We start from the raw sequence: 18510 nt of genomic DNA on the forward strand, positions 1-18510 counted from the left end.
TGTTGCTTTTAACAAGTTTATGACACTGTAACTTCCATCTACACACATTACTCTAGGGGATAACCATTTGATTCTGAGATTAGGGCTGATAGATTTTGGAAATAAATAATTTGTCCTTGAAAATGTTGAAAACAAATAATCTGTCCTCATCTGGCAAGAAAATAATCTGCCCTTGTCTGGTTCTACATTTCCCTTCCCCTCCCCCTTTTTTGGGGGGGGGGGCTTGTCGGACTTTTTTCAGTGATGAAGAAAATAAATAATCTGTCCTTGATCATGTCGAAAAGTTGAAAATAAATAATCTGTTTTTGGCTGGCATGAAAATAAATAATCTGACTCAAAAAATTTTGTCAGCCCCCCTCCCATCAAATGGTCGTCCCCTATGATGTTACTCTTTTGGTAAAGGTCACAATGGTAGACCGTCACATCTGGAGGGTCTACTTTCCCAAGAGTAAACTGGTAATGCCAGTCTATTAGTGAAAAATATTGTAAGCAAAATTTCAATTAAAAAAAAAAAATACTTTATTCGTGTAGTTCAATAACGTTAAAAACAAATATCAGAAAAATTGCTTATATGCCACAACCAATAAGAGCCTGAAAGCTAGGGACCAGAGATCTCTCAATTTGCTTGTTTCGCATACATTCTTTCTGTACAAAACGTTCTTGTTAAAAAAAAAAAATCATTGAATTTGCATGTTTTATACAAGGTGAAAGAAAAAACAAACCAAATAAACCCCCCAAAAAACTTTTTTAAAATGTTTGATTAAAATATTATAATGACTGCAAACTCATCTTTATAAAATATATATTATAGCAATGGATTTCATAGATGATTTTTTGTCGTTTTTGTGTTATACTATTAATAGATAAAGTCATGTTATTTACGGATAAATGTTTACACAGTGAACTGATATAATGATAAATTTGAGGAGGAAGAAATATATATTATATTATTTAAATCTGTGCAATCTTGAATTTTACTGCAGATATTTGATTTTCTTCACTTGTTTGATATATCTTTGAGCAACAAACAGATTATCATGTGTATCTGTACATAGTCCCAGGGGATCACTCAGTCCACAGTCTATGTAACGGAGGAACTGTCCATCCTGGTCTATGATGTGGACACAGTAATTGTAACAATCAACAGTAAGGATGTGACTCTGACTGTCTGTGGTGATTCCTAGTGGATTGAATGATTCGTTAATTGGAGCAGGAGTATGTCCAGTGTACCTAAATCTCAGTTTCCCGGCCTGATTGACCACCACTACTGCTTTAGCTCTATCATCAGACACACAGATATCCAGGTTCCTGTTCTCAGTAATGTATCTTAGAAAATGAGGACTAGGTGAATAGAGAGGTTTACCTTTATCATCAAACTGAATGGTTTGTTTCTCCGTGGAGCCAGAGTAACAGACAACTTTTGTTTGTTTGTGATCATTACTTTCCATGATAACCAGGAGGTCACCAGAGGAGGTACTACAGACACCTTTAGGTCTCCATTTCTTTAGTCTGATCACCTCCTCTATCTTCTCATTCTTCACAATGTTAACAGTTCTATCATCATTATCAGTATAAACTAGATCTCCACTTTTTATCACTGCTATGTTAGATGGCCAGTTCCCTGACTTGGTTGTGATTGACTTGGGTAGTGATCCCTGATTGATGCTGAAGAGTTTCATGGTGCTGCCAGTTCCACTTGTCCAGATTTCTTCATCACTCAGACAGGCCACATTGTAAAGGTTCCCATACCCAGTGTCTATGGTGGTGACAGTCTCTGGTTCATCAAGCAGCTGTTTGACTGGAGGAGAGGATTCAGCTTCTGATGATTTCTGTGTTGTCTTCATGCTGTAGCTGTGTTTATCTGATGTTAAAGAACTTGATGATAAGGCTCCAAACGTTTTATTAAGTTCTTCTCCTTGGATTTTTCTTGGAATGAATTTAGGTAAAGATGGTATAATTTTGTGTGGAAGATTTCTGTATACATGTACATTGGATGTGACACTAAATAGTCTTGACAAGTCATTGGTGTCTGTAGCAATTTCCATTGAATTGATTTCATCCTTGATGTCAGACATTGTCTTGTTTATTTCATCCAGATGCTTCTGTAGAGTTTGTAACTGTGTGTTTTTCATTTCATCAACTTCAGCTTTAAGTTTCTTGACAAGCTTGTCAATTTCTCTGTGCCAGTCCTCTCCATGTTTTGTTATGGCTGTTGAGAGATCTCCATATTCCTTTTCTAACTGACTCATTCTATTTTGTACATCAGAGGCAATGTCCTGGTAGGTTGGATAAATCGTCTCATTTAATTCAGTTTGTTCTTTTATGAACTTATTCTTTTTTTCATCCACAGCTTTCAAGATTTCTGATACTTTATGACCTAGATGTCGATCAGATGCAATGCACTTATGGCATACAGGAATGTCACATTGATTACAATGCATTATACATTGTTGTTTATCATGAGATTTACATCCAGGGTAGAGGGGGGTGGATTTTCTGTCTTTAAAGTGAACAATTTTATGGGGTGTTGAGACATCAGCAGAAAAGTGTTCTCCCACACACGCCTTACACAGGTTGACAAGACATGTATCACAGTGCATCTGTACCACAGTGGTCTCACACAAGTCACATCGCATCACGTCCTGGGCACTGGTACGGGGGTCCATCATTAGATTTTTTGACTCTGAAGTATATATATATATATATATATATATATATATATATATCTATATATATCTATATATATATATATATATATATATATATATATATATATATATATAAAATTTGAATGTTACAATTATAATACATCAATAAAAACTAGACTTTTTGTCAAACTCTTACCAGAAGATACACTTAGAAACCAATCTCTTACCAGAGGGTGTGCTATGCAAGCTTCACTTAGGCACCTGTTATTGTCCCCAAAGTGATGCTACCTTGGTAAAGGGGGTAGTTGCATCCCATGTAGTAGGCAAGGAAATTCAGGAGAAGAATTCCATGCTCAATATATTGATGTTTTAATGAGTTTTTCAAGATGGAGAAAAATTGATATGAGAGATTTTATCTCATTTGTGTGATGGATACTAACCATGTCACAAACCTTTGCTTTATTAATGAGACTTGGTATGCTTTATCAATATATCTCACTAAAATGTCAATTTTCATCAATGTATTATAGTGCAATGCCCCCCCCCCTCCCCTTCTGCATCGGTAGGCCTAGCAGTTAAGAAGTTGTTAGTGCGAGATTCTTTTGACCTTGCAGAAAAGTCTAGTCACTTTCTACAATACTTTCCTACATGATTCTATAAGCATATCATAGATCTATATGTAACAGGTCTACCACCATACACTTAATGAATGAAAATCCTGAAAAGGCATTCCTCAGCATTTATCCTTGGAATATATTACAACTTTAAGTCAAAAGTTTTATGAAATAAATCTTCAAGATATTTGTCACCTATGTTTTAGAAGATGCAACTACATGTAATTTCATGGTTTTTTTTGTTTTTTTTTTGTATAGATCTACAAATAACTTTCTTTCCTGTGTGTCAGCATCAACAGGGTAACAACATCAAATCATGCATCATCGATTTAGAAATTTAACAATCAGTAGGGCCTATGCTGTAAATTTACAAGGGATATCTCAAAATTTTGTTAAAAACTAAAATTGATTGAGATACACAGAACATCTATAATTGTGTGATTTTTTTTTATATTTGCTTTATCCAACTTGTTGAAATGTTGAATATTTGCTCAGCAAGCCAGTATGCACCATTTCATTTCAAATATAAAATCACACAATATAGATATCCTCTATGCATCTTTGTGTTCATTATGAAATTAATAAAGTACATTGTAAAACTTTATCATTTACCCATTTTACAAGACTCTTGTAATTTAGACAATAATAGAGGTGTAAGTAAAGTTTGCCTAGCATACATGTATCCTCATGGCCCCCAGGGTTGGGCTACAATTGGGGATCAAAGATTTACATAGGGATGCATAGAAAAAAATCTTTGAAAATTTTCCTTTTCAGGAAGAGGAGGGTTGATAGAAAGTTAATAATAAAGAAATCTATGTCAGGCCTTTTGATGGGGGGATGAAAATTTTGCGAAGGAAAATATGAAAAAAAGTGGGGGGTTTTCACAAGAATTTCTGGAATTTATTTTTCATATTAACAAGCATGCATATTCAGGTAGTGAGGATTCAATAAAAAAATTCAAGTCATGACCCCAGGGAGTAAAGCGGGGTCAATTTTCTATAAGAACGTAGGGGAGGGGCATTTATTAAAAATCTTCTCAATTAAGATCAGCAAGGCCTACGTGAGTAAGGTGAGGGTTGTGGCACACAAGCCTCTTGCTGAAAAGAATATTTTGAAAGCACAATGTACCGTTAATATATAAATTTCTATAATAACATATAGGTATTTATTGCCAGTTTATGTTAATTTAGACCTTACTAGTAACTGATTTTCTCACTTTTGAATAAATTGTAGAATGCATTATTATACAATAAGTCAACATAAACATTTTCAACAAAGACTAAACATTACCTGATGTAAAACAGTAATGGCCGCCAGCTTGATACTGGAATTCAGATCACATGACTGGTTTACCTGTGTTTTCTACCTGTCTCATATTTAAACTTCCTGGTTCTGTAATGGGGATTTAAATTTTATCTGTTTGGATCATGTCTTACTGCATACCTTTTAAGGAGACCAGTGGCAGATTTAAGGGGGGATGCACCTGGCGCCCGCCCCCCTAAAATTGTCAAAGTTAGCATAAATCATAGTTTGGTTGAGAAAATGTCTACTCAGTAGACCTCATTTTTACCCTACAAAATCTCTAGAATCCTGGACCCACTGGGGGCCTCAAGGCAGCCCCCAGACCCTGTGCCTTCTTTTGGCACCCCCTCTAACTTCAATTCCTGGAGCCGTGCCTGCAGACCATAAAAATTGTAAAATTCAATGTAAAAGACTAGCATTCATACCCTAACCTTAACACCCCCTACCCCCTCAGCTCACTACAGTAAAAATCAAATAAACAGAAACAACAGCAAAATTTCTAGATCTCAGAAATTTTCCAAGTCAAATATATCAACTTAACAATTTAAATTTGAAGATTTAAGTTCATGTAGACAACTTGAATACTGTTTGCCAAAGTAATTTTGGAAATTTTGTAAGATTTTTAATAATGTCATAAAATTTATGCAAAAACTTGTATAAAGTCACATATTGAACATCAAAGAAATTCTACGATTTCTTTATATTTTAAAAAACAAAACAAAACAAAAAAAAAACAACAAAAACCAGAAAAAATAGGAATTTATTATTTATGTCATTTCTATTCAAAATCAGTTAAAAAATATCAATTCATGCATAACTTTTTTTGTTTGTGTTTTGTTTCCTAAGCCACTCAGGTAATCTATGACTTATTTCTTTGAGTATTTTAAACCATGTAGGTACTCATTGGTTCCACTGATTTCTTACAATAATGGTATTTTTCAACATTGAAATTGTAGTGAATGAAACAATGCTTAAGATATGTCACTCCTGAAATTGGATTTGTCAAGGATTTTTTGAGAAGTATATTTTAGATATCTACTTGTATAGCAGAACTCAAGATCAAAAGAAAATATGGGGTCAGTACACTTCTTACTGTCAGAGCAATGGTGCAATTAGCTTGACCTTTTTGCCCTTAAAATGTAAATTTTAGTTTATCACTTTAATATCTGTTACATTTTACTAGCTGTAATCATGACTATAATCTTATTTTGTGCAAAATACGTTGAATTATATTTATTTTTGAAAAAATGCTGCAAATTCATGCTGTAAATTATTGTGTGACCTTTTTGCATTAATAAATTATCATATTTGGGGAAATGAAAATCTAATCAGGCAATAAATACTTTCTTGTATCAAGCTTTTTATGAGCCATTGATTGATTGAAAGAATCATGCAAGTCATTCCCAAGTAACTATATATGAGCCCTACCTTGACCAAACTTACAAGGATGATGCATCTAGGGATGGACACTACCACACTTGCTTCTGAATGAGTAAAGTTTTTGGAGCAGGCACATTCCTAATAAACTATAAATCCTACCAATACCAAATTTGCATTGATATTGACCTTGGGATGCATACTTACTAGAACTAGAGTGTTTTAAGGAATGCATGTGTCATCTGCTTTGTAGCTTCATTAAAGGTGTAAATAAATCTAAGAATGGTCAGTTTTTTTATTTACTATAAGCATGATAGACTGATAGTTCATGCATTTGCCTGCAATGACAGACAGACAGATGCCAGGGAAAGTGATCCCTTAGTGCTGCTCTGCTCTGCAGGCGACACAAAAATGGCATCCATGGATAGTATAAGACTGCGATAGAATCTGACAGTCAAAGAAAATATGGTTCCATAACCCTCAAATGAATAATTAAATTGAAATTACATGTATTAGAAATAACTGTTTGTCATTTTATTAATATGTGTTTCCAACAATCCTCCAAAAGAGATTTCAGTCTGTCTTTACTGCAATTCTCAGCCTACACAATCCATGATTGTGGAATACCGATCCTGATGTACTTTCATAGTATTTAAATATAAGTTTGTGTGGTAACTGAATATCATATGGTTTCAAAGTACACTATCATGAGCTTATAAGCATGTACAAATGTATTATTTTTTAATATTGTCTTATGACAAACAGTACACACACGCTAAATAGCAAAGACTTGCTTCTTAAATGTCAAAAATATGCTGTAAATCGGCACAATGAACTATTTTGTAAAGTAGGGTAAAGATGAAGGTCAAAGGTCATGAGGTTGGTAACCATGGTAATTTACAAAAGCCATAGTGCCAAGCAATATATGTGCAAAATATCAAATCCATACCTCTTACAGTTCTTGAGATATAGGGTGTGACAGACAGACAGACGTTGGGTAAAGTGATCCCTTAGTGCCGCTCTGCTCTGCAGGGTGACACAATAAATTTGGTGTTAGATTTGCCTTACATTGAGGTGATCGAGCTTCATAATCTTTGATTAGTAATGATTACCTTTGTTTATATAAAAGATATTATTAATGAGCTTGTCCTTGGGTAAAGAGAAATAGTTTAATTTTGATTGTAATGCGTCATTTGATTGGATAAAAAAAATAAAATCTTTTATATTTCCATTTCTATTTGTTTTCCCCGTGATAACTCTTTGAAAGTTAGTTGAGTTGATTTCTTGATCATTCCACCGGAATACAAATTTCGCCAAGCTAAAGGTCAGGAGCTAAGAAGGCCTAATATGCATGTAATTCTCTTGCTGCTGTCTTTGTGTTTGACGTCAGTGGGCGGGGAGTATTGAAATTGACATGCGAGGCCTTGTGTTATTTAAATCTATTAGTTTACATTTTTAAAATCTAAATTTACAATTTTATTTCACAGTGAAATAGAAATACAAGGAATCACTGTCTAGTTAGTAGAGTATGCCAGGGACATCAACGAAAGTTGGAAACATGGGATAATTTATGCATAACAGGCTTCACCCGTTATGCAAATTATCCCACGTTTCCAACTATCGTTGATGCCCTGGCATACTCTACTAACTAGACGGTGATTCCTTAAGTATAACCTGGATTGCCTACGTCACAATGAGTTAAGTCAAAAACGTATCAATCCGCTTGATGTTACATTTAAAATAGGTACAATTTGAAGGCATTTTTGAAGAGAAATTGTCTTATTTTTTACACTTAATGATGGAAAATTAAATTGTAAGGAATAAATTTAATAGCTACATAAGTTATACTGGTATAACCTGGGTCGGAACAGTTTACACTTTCTTAAAACCACTTTGTGATTTATAAAGCGTAAAATTCCCCAACCCAAGTTATACCAGTTTAACTTGGGTAGATATAAAATTCATTCCTTAATTCAATTTTGTTCAGTTGAAGGGTTACACCCTCTTACAAGGGGAGATCATGGCTTTGGGGTGGGATTGGGCCACAGTAGAGGGTCAAAGTTTTATATTTTAGAGTATATTGAGAAAAATCTTTAAAAAATCTTCATTATATCCAAATTTATCTATTGATTTTTAAAATATTCCAAAGTTGTGCGAATTCATTTTTTTTTTTCATATTGTGAACCCTGGGGTAAGGGTTAATTGGGCTAAAATCCGAAAAGGTATGGATACATTGGGAATTTTGATTTATAAAACATTCCAAAGTCGTGTGAATTCATTTTTGTTTCAAATTATGGCCCCTGGGATTAGGAATGAACTAAATTTGAGAATCAAATTTTGCATACTGCATTGAAAGGAGGTGGGGGGGGGGGGGGGGGGTCTGGGGAATGGAGGTCATGTTAGTCATATAAATATTGAAGCATACCCATGATGTGTGGATTCTGGTTTGAAATGTTATGGCCCCATGGGGCCAGGTTGAGGTTACAATATGGGGTCAAATTTTTTATGTGAACAAAGATGGAAAATTTTTAAAATAATCTTTTAAAAATCTTCTGAGGAAATGCAATTAGGCCACCGTGATTTAGATGAGCATTGTGGTCTAAGGACCTCTTTTAAATAAATTAATTTAATTTTAAATGCAAACTATGCTGTGCACTGTGACCCAAGGATGTCTTAAAAACTTTATTTTTAAAAAAGAAAGTTATCTATTTCATGATGAAATTTTGTCATATTTTATAGCTTCCAGTTTATAAAGAGTCATATTAAAAATGAAAGAACTGGAGACACCCCATGATGTTAATGATTCTTCTTCCTTTAGTTTCCAGCATATGCCACCAATGAAATAGGACGACCTGGAACAGCAACAGCTAGAAGGGAGATAGGACATGGTAAATCTAATTTGTAGACATAAAATCAGCCATGCAAAATGTGTTGAATGATAGGCTTTCTCTTTGAGGATTTCTTTGATTAAATGAAATTATTTAAGAACACAATTTCAAAAGTGCAAAAGTAATTTAAGAAATATAAATTACTTGACACAGATAAGGCAGCAGAATGAACCAACATGTTTGCTCATTTTTAATGACAGTCTGATACTCAAAGCATGTGTAGTAATTTATTGTCTCTTTAAGGGGAGAGAACTCTCTGCCTCTCAGACCGGCACAAGCTGATGCTGACAATACTGTTAGGTCTACATACAAGGTGTGCCAGTCAGAGTGGGTCATCCCTGTTAGGTCTACAGTCAAGGTGTGCCGGTCAGAGTGGGTCATCCCTTTTAGGTCTACATACAAGGTGTGCCGGTCAGAGTGGGTCATCCCTGTTAGGTGTACATACAAGGTGTGCCGGTCAGAGTGGGTCATCCCTGTTAGGTCTACAATTCAAGGAGTGCCAGTCAGAGTGGGTCATCCCTGTAAGGTGTACATACAAGGTGTGCCGGTCAGAGTGGGGCATCCCTGTTAGGTGTACATACAAGGTGTGCCGGTCAGAGTGGGTCATCCCTGTTAGGTGTACATACAAGGTGTGCCGGTCAGAGTGGGGCATCCCTGTTAGGTCTACAATTCAAGGTTTGCCGGTAAGAGTAGGTCATTCCTATTAGGTGTACATTCAAGATTTGTGGGTCAAAGTGGGTCATTCCTTTGAGGTCTACAGTCATGGTGTGCCGGTCAGAGTGGGTCATCCCTGTCAGGTCTACATACAAGGTGTGCCGTTCAGAGTGGGTTGTTCTTGGAATGGAGGATGAAAACTGCATGTGTTGAAATTGACACACATTGACACTGACCTTGAAATTTGATCCCTTTGTCAGCATACAAAATGTGCCAAGTCTTACAAATGCTAAGTGAACAGAAAATGACCATCTGGAAATCAAAATTAATAATTATTATTACTGAAGAAAATGCAGGAGATTTCATTAGAAGTAAAGATTAACTTTTAATTAGAATATATAAGTATACATGTTCAATAAAGAAGTGGGTTTAGACAATAAATAAATTAAATATTATTTAAAGAAAAAGATTTTAGAATAAGATAGAGAAAGAAGTAGACCAGGTGACATCAAACTAACAAGACAATGACACATGTATGATGCTAGCAAGTTAACATTTGAAAGAGCTTGCATACAAAATGTGTCAATCTCCTGAAAGGCTGTATTTACATCAGCAACATACTGATTAAGTAGACTTGATATTTTATCATGTTAATTCAAAAATAAGATACTGTTAAGGAAAATAAATTAAGCCACAAAGGAATTATGAAATCTATAGATGAGTCAAGCTAAAATGAAAACAAAACTATAAAAAAAAAAATATAACAATAATTAACAGTTTTAAAAACAAATGAATTTCTAATTTTTTTAGCATTCATATAATTTTTTAGAGTAAATTTCAATCCCCTAATTAGGAAAAAATAGAATTATTAAGCGATTATTTTTTATTTTTATTTTTTTAAATAGATTTCTATTTTAGGATTTTTAAATATTAACAATTTTGAATTAATTTTAATAAAAAAAATCCATGAGTTTTATAGCACCCCTTACCTGTATGACTTAGAAATAAAGTACTAAAGGGCTTTAGAGTGTTTATCCTTTCTTCCGTACAGATGTCACATGACCCCTGCTGGCCAGTCTGAGCTCTCTGATTGGTCAGAATGTCTGTGACATTTGTTTGTCTCACAAGCGATCTCCCCACATGCTGTTTGCTGTCCTTATAGAATAGGAGTCTTTCAGATTTAACTCCCCTGTTTGTGATAGTCTCACCTGTGCCTACCTGGACTAATTACTGACACTCTTTATACTGAAGGGACCCTGTTGTCTAAGATTAATGTTATATCATAGCAAGTGAGAATTTGTTCCATACAAAGAAAGGAAAAATGATATGTGCTATTATAGATATTAAATGCTTAAAATATCAATGTTTTCTCTGTCCTGAGACATGATGTCAGTGCATTTCTTTACATTTTGAATGTTTACTTTTGGTTCATGGATTATTAAAAAAACAGAAATAAAATGCTGAAATTTAGATTTAAAATTATTTATATAAATTATAGATATCTTGAATTTTTTAAATCATTTTTTTTAAATAGAGATATTTATAATTTAGTAAATTTATTTTAGAGAGGAAAAATGGTACAAATGACTATTTTATCAATGTTTAGAAAATCCCCCCTCCTCCAATAAAACCAGTTGGTTTAAAATAAAATTTTAGAAGTAACAGGGGATTGATTAAATATTTACAAATTAATTTTAACAAAGGAAAAATTTTAAACTGGAAGAAAATTATTTCAAAAGAAATGGGAAAATAAAAAAAAACATCTAACCATGCAATTTTTCAAGTGTTCATAGATATAAAGAAAATATTGGTCTTATTTCAATCATAAAAATATTATATTCATTCCTTCATCAAATGAAGAATTATGAAAATCGACAGAATTAAAAGACCATCATTTTAAATTCTATTTAGAATTTGTTATAAAAACTAGTAATTAATCAATGTACCTATCACTTGAAATTATATTTTGATCAATTTGAAAGATGATTATTAGTATTCTTTTTCATTTTTATTTTCAAATTTAGTAAAATAACATTTTACTTGTCATACATGTACTAGAAAGTATTTACTTCAATTTCAAATTTTTTATGCCACCTTATCACATACTGAATATTTCATTTGAATATTGTATGTTAAAAAATAAGAACAACACTTACTAGTACACGTATTAGACACAGATGGACTTAGATACAAGTTTTATTTTTTGACAGGTGCCCTGGCAGAGAGAGGTCTGAGACCGATCATACCAGATAATCTCCCCTTTACATTACGCCTCACTTCAGAAGTACTGGAATCTAATGGTGTGCTCTAAATTTCTTTCATTAAAATATTTTAAAATTAGTAATTAGTAATTTTGTTCCAATTACAATTTCCCACAAGTTAATGTAAAAGTCTGTGAAACCTTAGTCATAGTTAACCAGTGTTATACTGTTCGTGGGGGACCAGTGCTCGTGAATTTCATGGATCATCCTTATCCACAAATTTACATCCCCATGAACAATTACTTTGTCAATATTTTTTTTCATTGAATCTATCCACAAAACTACACCCCCACAAACCAACAAAATTTTGCTTACCTATGAACATTGACCCCTATTAGAATGATTTCAGGGTATACATCTTTATGGGGATTTTTGTGATGACCCCTCTGTACATTTTAGGATCCTCCTCCATGGCTTCAGTTTGTGGGGGGAGTCTGGCTCTGATGGATGCAGGGGTCCCAGTGAAGGAGGCAGCAGCAGGGGTGGCCATTGGACTGGTGACCCAGGTGGACAAGTACGGAGATATTGCATCCCATAGGGTTCTCACTGACCTAATGGTACGTATTATGTAAAGGGGGGGGGGTATTTTTATCAAAGTTCTTGTAAATTGGTGAACTATTTACATCTTACATGTAATTTTTTTTATCACTCAGGGTATAGAAGATTACTTTGGAGACATGGACTTCAAAATTGCAGGAACTAAAAATGGAGTCACAGCATTGCAGGTTTTTTGACTTCTTAAAAAAATATAATGTTACATTTTTTTCTAATGTTTTTTTTCCACATCTTTGCTGAAATTAACAGACAGTTAATTATAAAAGGAGCTTTAACTTTTGCACTTTTGAATATATTCTAATCTAAAAAAGTTTATTTTTTGTAGGCAGACATTAAATTATCATTTTTACCTCTGGACATAGTATTTGAAGCTATTGATGCTGGTAAAAGTAAGTGTGTCAATTAAAGTGTATCCATACATTTCTTCAAGCCTGTTTATACATTAAGATACAACATGCATGCTACTAGAAAAATTCATTATAGTATATAGTGTTGGTTTTGCTCAAACTCACTTGCTAATGATTCCACCAGGACAGTTATGTTAAAAGAGAGGTAACTCTGCCTTGTTTGATTTCACCCCAAAGAAATCGCCTGACAACAAGGGCCAAAGAAATGAAATTAAAATATTTCCCTGAATACAGTATATTTAAAATGGAAAAGGGCAAAATTGATCATGTATTTAATTTGTAGAAATTTAAACTGAATAATTTACATGTTAGACTAGTGAATTGTACCATCAAAGAAAAAAAAATCTTTTTTCCAGGTGGAATTAACAGAATTTTAAAGATTATGAACTCTGTGATAAGTAAACCAAGGGAAGCTAAAAGTAATGCCCCAGTAACAGGTAAGGACAGGTAACCTTTTTACCTTTAAAACAATGTACGTCTAACCATTTACATATGGCTCTAGTTTTTATGTGCGAGACATAGAAGAATCTTCCTTATCTTGGCTTACATATGTTATTAGTAAACTGGAATGAAATCATATTTTTTATATTGTAGAAAAGTTTACCGTAAATCCTCAGAAGAGATCCCGTGTGATCGGGGTCGGAGGTCAAAGGCTACGACAACTAGCCCAGAAGACCGGCGTCCAGATGTCGGTGCTGGACGAAAGTACATTTGATTTGTTTGCTCCAGACAAGACGGCCCTGGCAGAAGCCAAAGAGTTACTGAACAGTTGGCTAGAGGAGAAGGTAACTGTGTCTTATTCTCTCTCTTTTTCTCCATATCTTTCTCTCAATTCATCGATTTCTCTTTCTAAATGAATAACACTAGTGAACTACATACACTTCTTATCAACTCTTAAAGCCCAAAATGATGTTCTAAAAGGGGGAGTTCTAGAGTGTAGAAAATGAAATTTTTCACGATTTATTTCATATCTGTCCTCAATTAGTTGCTCAGCATAAACAAACTTTTGTCTTTTTTTTAAGGTCCACTTGTTCTACATGTACACATCTGTACCAGTTTTGAATAAAATACTGTTCATGTAATAACGTATACATTTAAATCTAGATACACAGTAAAATTTCCACATTGCATTTGTCCAGATAGGGTAAATTTGGATAATTTTATATATTGCATGTTACATGTATGTAAGTGAAACATAAGCATGATGATTTCTGTGTTATCAGCTTAAGGTATAGATGAAACAACAACATCTAGCAGGTATAACTGTATTCATTGTATATCTAGCTATAGCAAGTATATCTTTATGTTTTAGGTTGCTCCTAATCTGGTGTTTGGTGCTATATACACTGTGAAAATACTGGAAGTAAAGTATGTACATGTAAATTTTGTGTTTATATTTTCTAACACACTTTGAGATGAATAGTCTCCTTCCTTCAGTTTGAATCAGTTATCATTTTTTTGTTTGATTTTGCTGAATGAATTATTAAGAATGTGCAGCCAATGGGTTAATGTTTTGCTGTAATGTTATGATTAAGGACATGCTACCTTAAGTGGAACTTATGACATACCTTGTAGGTTAAATGTAATGATTAAGGACTGTTTTGAAGTGGAGCTTTTGACATACCCTGTGAGCTATAAATGTTTTACGGGTACTATGCATTTAAACTTGTGATCTATACTGAATGTTTATTTTTACAGGGTAGCGGGTGCCTTGGTAGAGATCCATCCCAGCATGGAGCCAGTATTCATACATAGAAAACAATTGGACATCAGAATGGTGAAGTTTAAATTCTTTTTACTTCTATCTGGCATTTCATAGGGATATGAACCACTAAAATAATGTAATGTACATGGAGGGACCTTTTTTTCTGTATGCCATTGGGGGAAGGGGGGGGGGGGGGGGGGTAGTAGCCCGGGTACTTTATCTGTAAGAAAAATTGTGCTATTTTATTATACTGCATACTAAAAAAAACATTTTTTGATTGAATGATTCCTTTTACAGGTTCAAGATGCCACAGTTTTGGGATTTAAGCCTGGAGATGAGATTCAAGTGAAATACTTCGGGAACGATCCTGTGAGTGGTGGGATCAGACTGTCTCGTAGGGTTCTTCTGTCCCCGGCATTACCAGCATTCAAGTCTTGACACCGGCACAATTCTAGTTTTAATATATGACTACTAAGATCTTGGAATTCCAAGAATAGAAAGAAAGACAAGGGATAGAATGAGAAAGTCACACAGAAAGTGGCTCTAGATGATCTGCTTGTCTTAAATATGCCACGTTAAGGACCTGTACCTGATCTTGAAGGAGTCAGTGTTGAGTACTGCAAGAGGAGGGATATTTGAATTGTTTGACCTAATGGTGTTGTTTAATTTAAAATCAAAAGGACAATAAAGTTATAAATTTGCTACGAGTCTACAAAATTATCTTATATTGCATGTTTTTTTTTTATCAAGAAAAAAAACCATTTCTTAGTGTCATTTATGTGCCAAGAAAGTGAAAAAATAATTACATGTGTTTGAAAAGAAATATTATTCATAAATGTGTGAAAACCTGGCTTTCTCTCTGACACTCAGTACACTTAATCATTTATTTGTTCACAGCAATCATTAATTAATAACAAATACACTGAAATAGCTTTTTATTAAGATACTTTTGAGGTGTATGATAATATCTGACTTCCGTTTTCATACTAGTATATTGAAATATTCCAAAGTTACTGTCTTTGGTGTATGTTTTATTCAATGCTAATTTTTATGGTTTTATTCAAGTATTTTTTTTTTTAGTGAAAAAATATATGAAAATGATATTTCCTGTCAAATCAGAATGTGAAATTTAATTTAGCCTGAATTACTAAGTAACTGTGCACTTAACCCTGATCATATAATACATGTATTATTTTTCTGAGACTTGGATGATGTAAATGGTTAGTTGTCTCCTAATGGAGAAATCTGTGATAGTAAATATCAACAGAAATAAAACTATGATTTGTTATAATAAAAAAGTGAAATGTGTTTAAAACTTAATTCTTTGTATTCAAACTAAGCTTAATATTCAAGAGGCTTGTTATCCCTCTTTTCACCCCCCCCCCCCAACTTAGGTATTGGAGGGTATTTAGTAACTTAGGGAGTAGAGGGCAGTTAGTATTACTTGTAGTCAGGTTTTTCAGAGACATTAATAAGATGTTATTATTTATATCTTTTGGTTTTTTGGGGGAGGGGTATTTTGTTTTTGCTTGTTCTAATTTTCCTGCCATAAAGTTCAAGGCCGTAACTACCACTGAGGCAACTGAGGCAAATGCCTCACTAAAATTTTAGAGTTTTCTGGAAAGGGAAATAGTTTTACTTTGAAATTTAATTAAACATATATGTCTTTGAACTAAGTTAATACTTTCAACTTAAATTTTGTTTCAATTTCTGTAAATCGATCTTTTCACCAGGTGCTTCATTATAGTTTAGAACGTGTTTAAAAATATTTCAAAACATGAACACTTTCAAAGATTAAGTCTTTAATTTGCTAAAAACCTAGGTGTCGGGACCCCCTCCCTCTTCCGAGAACCCCCATCAGGACTCTACCCTTGGGATTCAAGTGCCCCCCCCCCCCTTGCCTCACTAAAGTTTGGGCCTAGTTATGGCCTTGAAGTTAAAATACTTTAAAGTATTTCTTATATATCAGAAATTTAAAACAATAACCGATTTATTTACCGACTCTGCATTTAAATATTAGACACAATTTAAAGTCAATTTAACTATAGAAACTTGGGATTATTCAAGTTCAAAATCGGTGAAATTTTTAATTTGAACGTAAATAACAAATATCGTTGATCTACACTTAATCTCGTATTTTTATTTTTATTTATTTTTTTTTTTTTTAGCTCAGATACGCCATATATAGCTTTAATGAAAAAGATAATATTTTGTCAACAACTTCGGATGATAAAAATTTAGATCAATTCGAAATGACTAATTTTTGACAGTCCATGACATTACTCAGTCTGTTAATGGCACTTTGTTGGTAATACCAAATTGGAATTTTATCGCCTCAAAATTTAAAGTCCGCCAAGCCATGCATCGCAATGTGTCTTCCTTGATTTAATGTAAAAAGGCATTAATAGGAATGTTTCTTACATACATGCATGGTCGATTGCTAATAATCTAATTCGATTGTGAAGTTAACTGAAATATTGAAGTGCAGCTGCAGTGTGTCGAAGATATGAAGTATCAGTCGTGTTGTGCTGACGATGGTCAACACATTACACAGTATCTAACCCACATACTAAAAAAAACCAGAAGTTGTTGCGTTTCTTGGTTGGCAACATGATGCAGTCATGGGGTTATGAAAATAAGACGGCAACTATTCGAAGGCATGTTAAGTTTTTAAATGTGTTTTTTAACACGATGCAAAACGCAGTGCAGTGTAGTTGTACAAAGACTTAAAAAGATGTATTATGGCATTGACATTCATCCCATATTCGGTAATAATTGTATCAAATAATGAGAAATATAAGTATTGGGGTATTGAAACGTAATTTATTCCTAATAATGATAAGATTATCCTTAATTTTCCTGCTTTAATCAAAATGCGACTGTATCCGTCGTTCAATATTTACTGTATGTGTCGTTGTGCGAGACAGTATTTTCATTGTACGAGTCGTTGGTAAATTAGGTGCGTTATCTGAAAAGTTCTAGGATAAATTCTATTTTTTCTTTCAGTACTTGATAAATGATATTCATTTCATCTTTTTATGTGTTACAACTGCCTCTTTGAAACAAGAAATTTCAGGAAAATCATTGTCACAAAGTCATTCTCATTTACATGACTCCAAATAGAAATATCATTGTCGCTTGTGTTTAGACTGTTTTCGCTTGTGGAAATGGGATAAATCAAAGTTAGACATGTTTTGCGATTAGACCATTTTTTTCGATATAGAAGCTCGTAAAAGAAAAGTGAGTACAAAAATCATTGACATAATTCAACCCCCTATTTACAGAGGCAAAAGTAAAATTAATATCTAATTTCAATTTCTTTCTTATAAAAGATTTATAAAATCTTGTCGCTTAAAAAAGCATAAACAATTAAGCGTTTACAATAACTTATCCTCCGGTAAGAATTTAGGTAGAAACGATAATTTAATTAATTATAGTTTTCAATTTAACGCTACTATATTATAGGTATTATTCATTCTTTTACTGTATGGTTATTTTATTGTCCATAAGGCGGTTATCAATCTGATTCTTTCCACTGTCATTAGATTTATAATTAACAAGCGTTACCTTTTTTTCTATGTGCAAACAATATTTAAACTGAATCTTCCTATATCTCAGGCTGGATAGCTGTATGGCTCTGTGTGTAACTCATTTTCAAACTGAATAAATTCAAAATGTAGGAAAAAATAGGCAACGATCTGATATTTTGTTAACAAGCGTTACCTTTTACAAAAGTTACTATTCAACATCCTTTGCGTATATGCAATATTTACTTCAAAATAATATTATACTTACATATAAATGCGTTGAACGTTATAAAATAATAATATAAAAATTTATTTTTTCATAATCTTTTTAATCTTTCTATCTTTTTATAACGTCTATAATAAATTTATAAATAATGAACTTATAGTACAGGGTTTATCTTACAATTAAAAAGTTAAATGACTTCATCGGCAAATAAATTTCTACATGTATCATGTATTGAGGTACAAGTGAATTCTTATACCTATTTTGTCCCCGCTTTCACTGAAAGTGGGGGACATTAATTTGGGTCGGCATGTCCGTCCGACAGTCCTTCCGTCTTTCTATCTGTCTG

The 18510-nt window shown here is 33.4% G+C and overlaps 2 protein-coding genes across 2 annotated transcripts in view; one reads left to right on the top strand and one right to left on the bottom strand.

The window, feature by feature from the left end:
* LOC133174818 (polyribonucleotide nucleotidyltransferase 1, mitochondrial-like) overlaps positions 1–15726 on the top strand; it is a 30228-nt gene extending 14502 nt beyond the window's left edge. Inside the window, exons 16-25 of the mRNA XM_061309922.1 lie at positions 8760–8829; positions 11694–11783; positions 12144–12301; positions 12398–12469; positions 12625–12688; positions 13063–13143; positions 13301–13491; positions 14019–14074; positions 14405–14483; positions 14709–15726. Of these exons, the coding sequence (XP_061165906.1) occupies positions 8760–8829; positions 11694–11783; positions 12144–12301; positions 12398–12469; positions 12625–12688; positions 13063–13143; positions 13301–13491; positions 14019–14074; positions 14405–14483; positions 14709–14849 (1002 nt within the window). The 3' untranslated portion in view covers positions 14850–15726. The remainder of the gene's footprint in view (positions 1–8759; positions 8830–11693; positions 11784–12143; positions 12302–12397; positions 12470–12624; positions 12689–13062; positions 13144–13300; positions 13492–14018; positions 14075–14404; positions 14484–14708) is intronic.
* On the bottom strand, positions 880–2685 carry LOC133174873 (tripartite motif-containing protein 55-like). Its single transcript, XM_061309984.1, has one exon. The coding sequence runs from the start codon at positions 2667–2669 to the stop codon at positions 975–977; it is 1695 nt and encodes a 564-aa protein (XP_061165968.1). The 5' UTR covers positions 2670–2685; the 3' UTR covers positions 880–974.
* Positions 15727–18510: the final 2784 nt, after the last annotated feature.

Source organism: Saccostrea echinata, unplaced genomic scaffold (genome assembly GCF_033153115.1).
Source record: "Saccostrea echinata isolate AGI-Se365-2 ecotype Australia unplaced genomic scaffold, CSIRO_AGI_Sech_v1 ptg000002l, whole genome shotgun sequence".
Classification (NCBI taxonomy): Eukaryota; Metazoa; Mollusca; class Bivalvia; order Ostreida; family Ostreidae; genus Saccostrea; species Saccostrea echinata.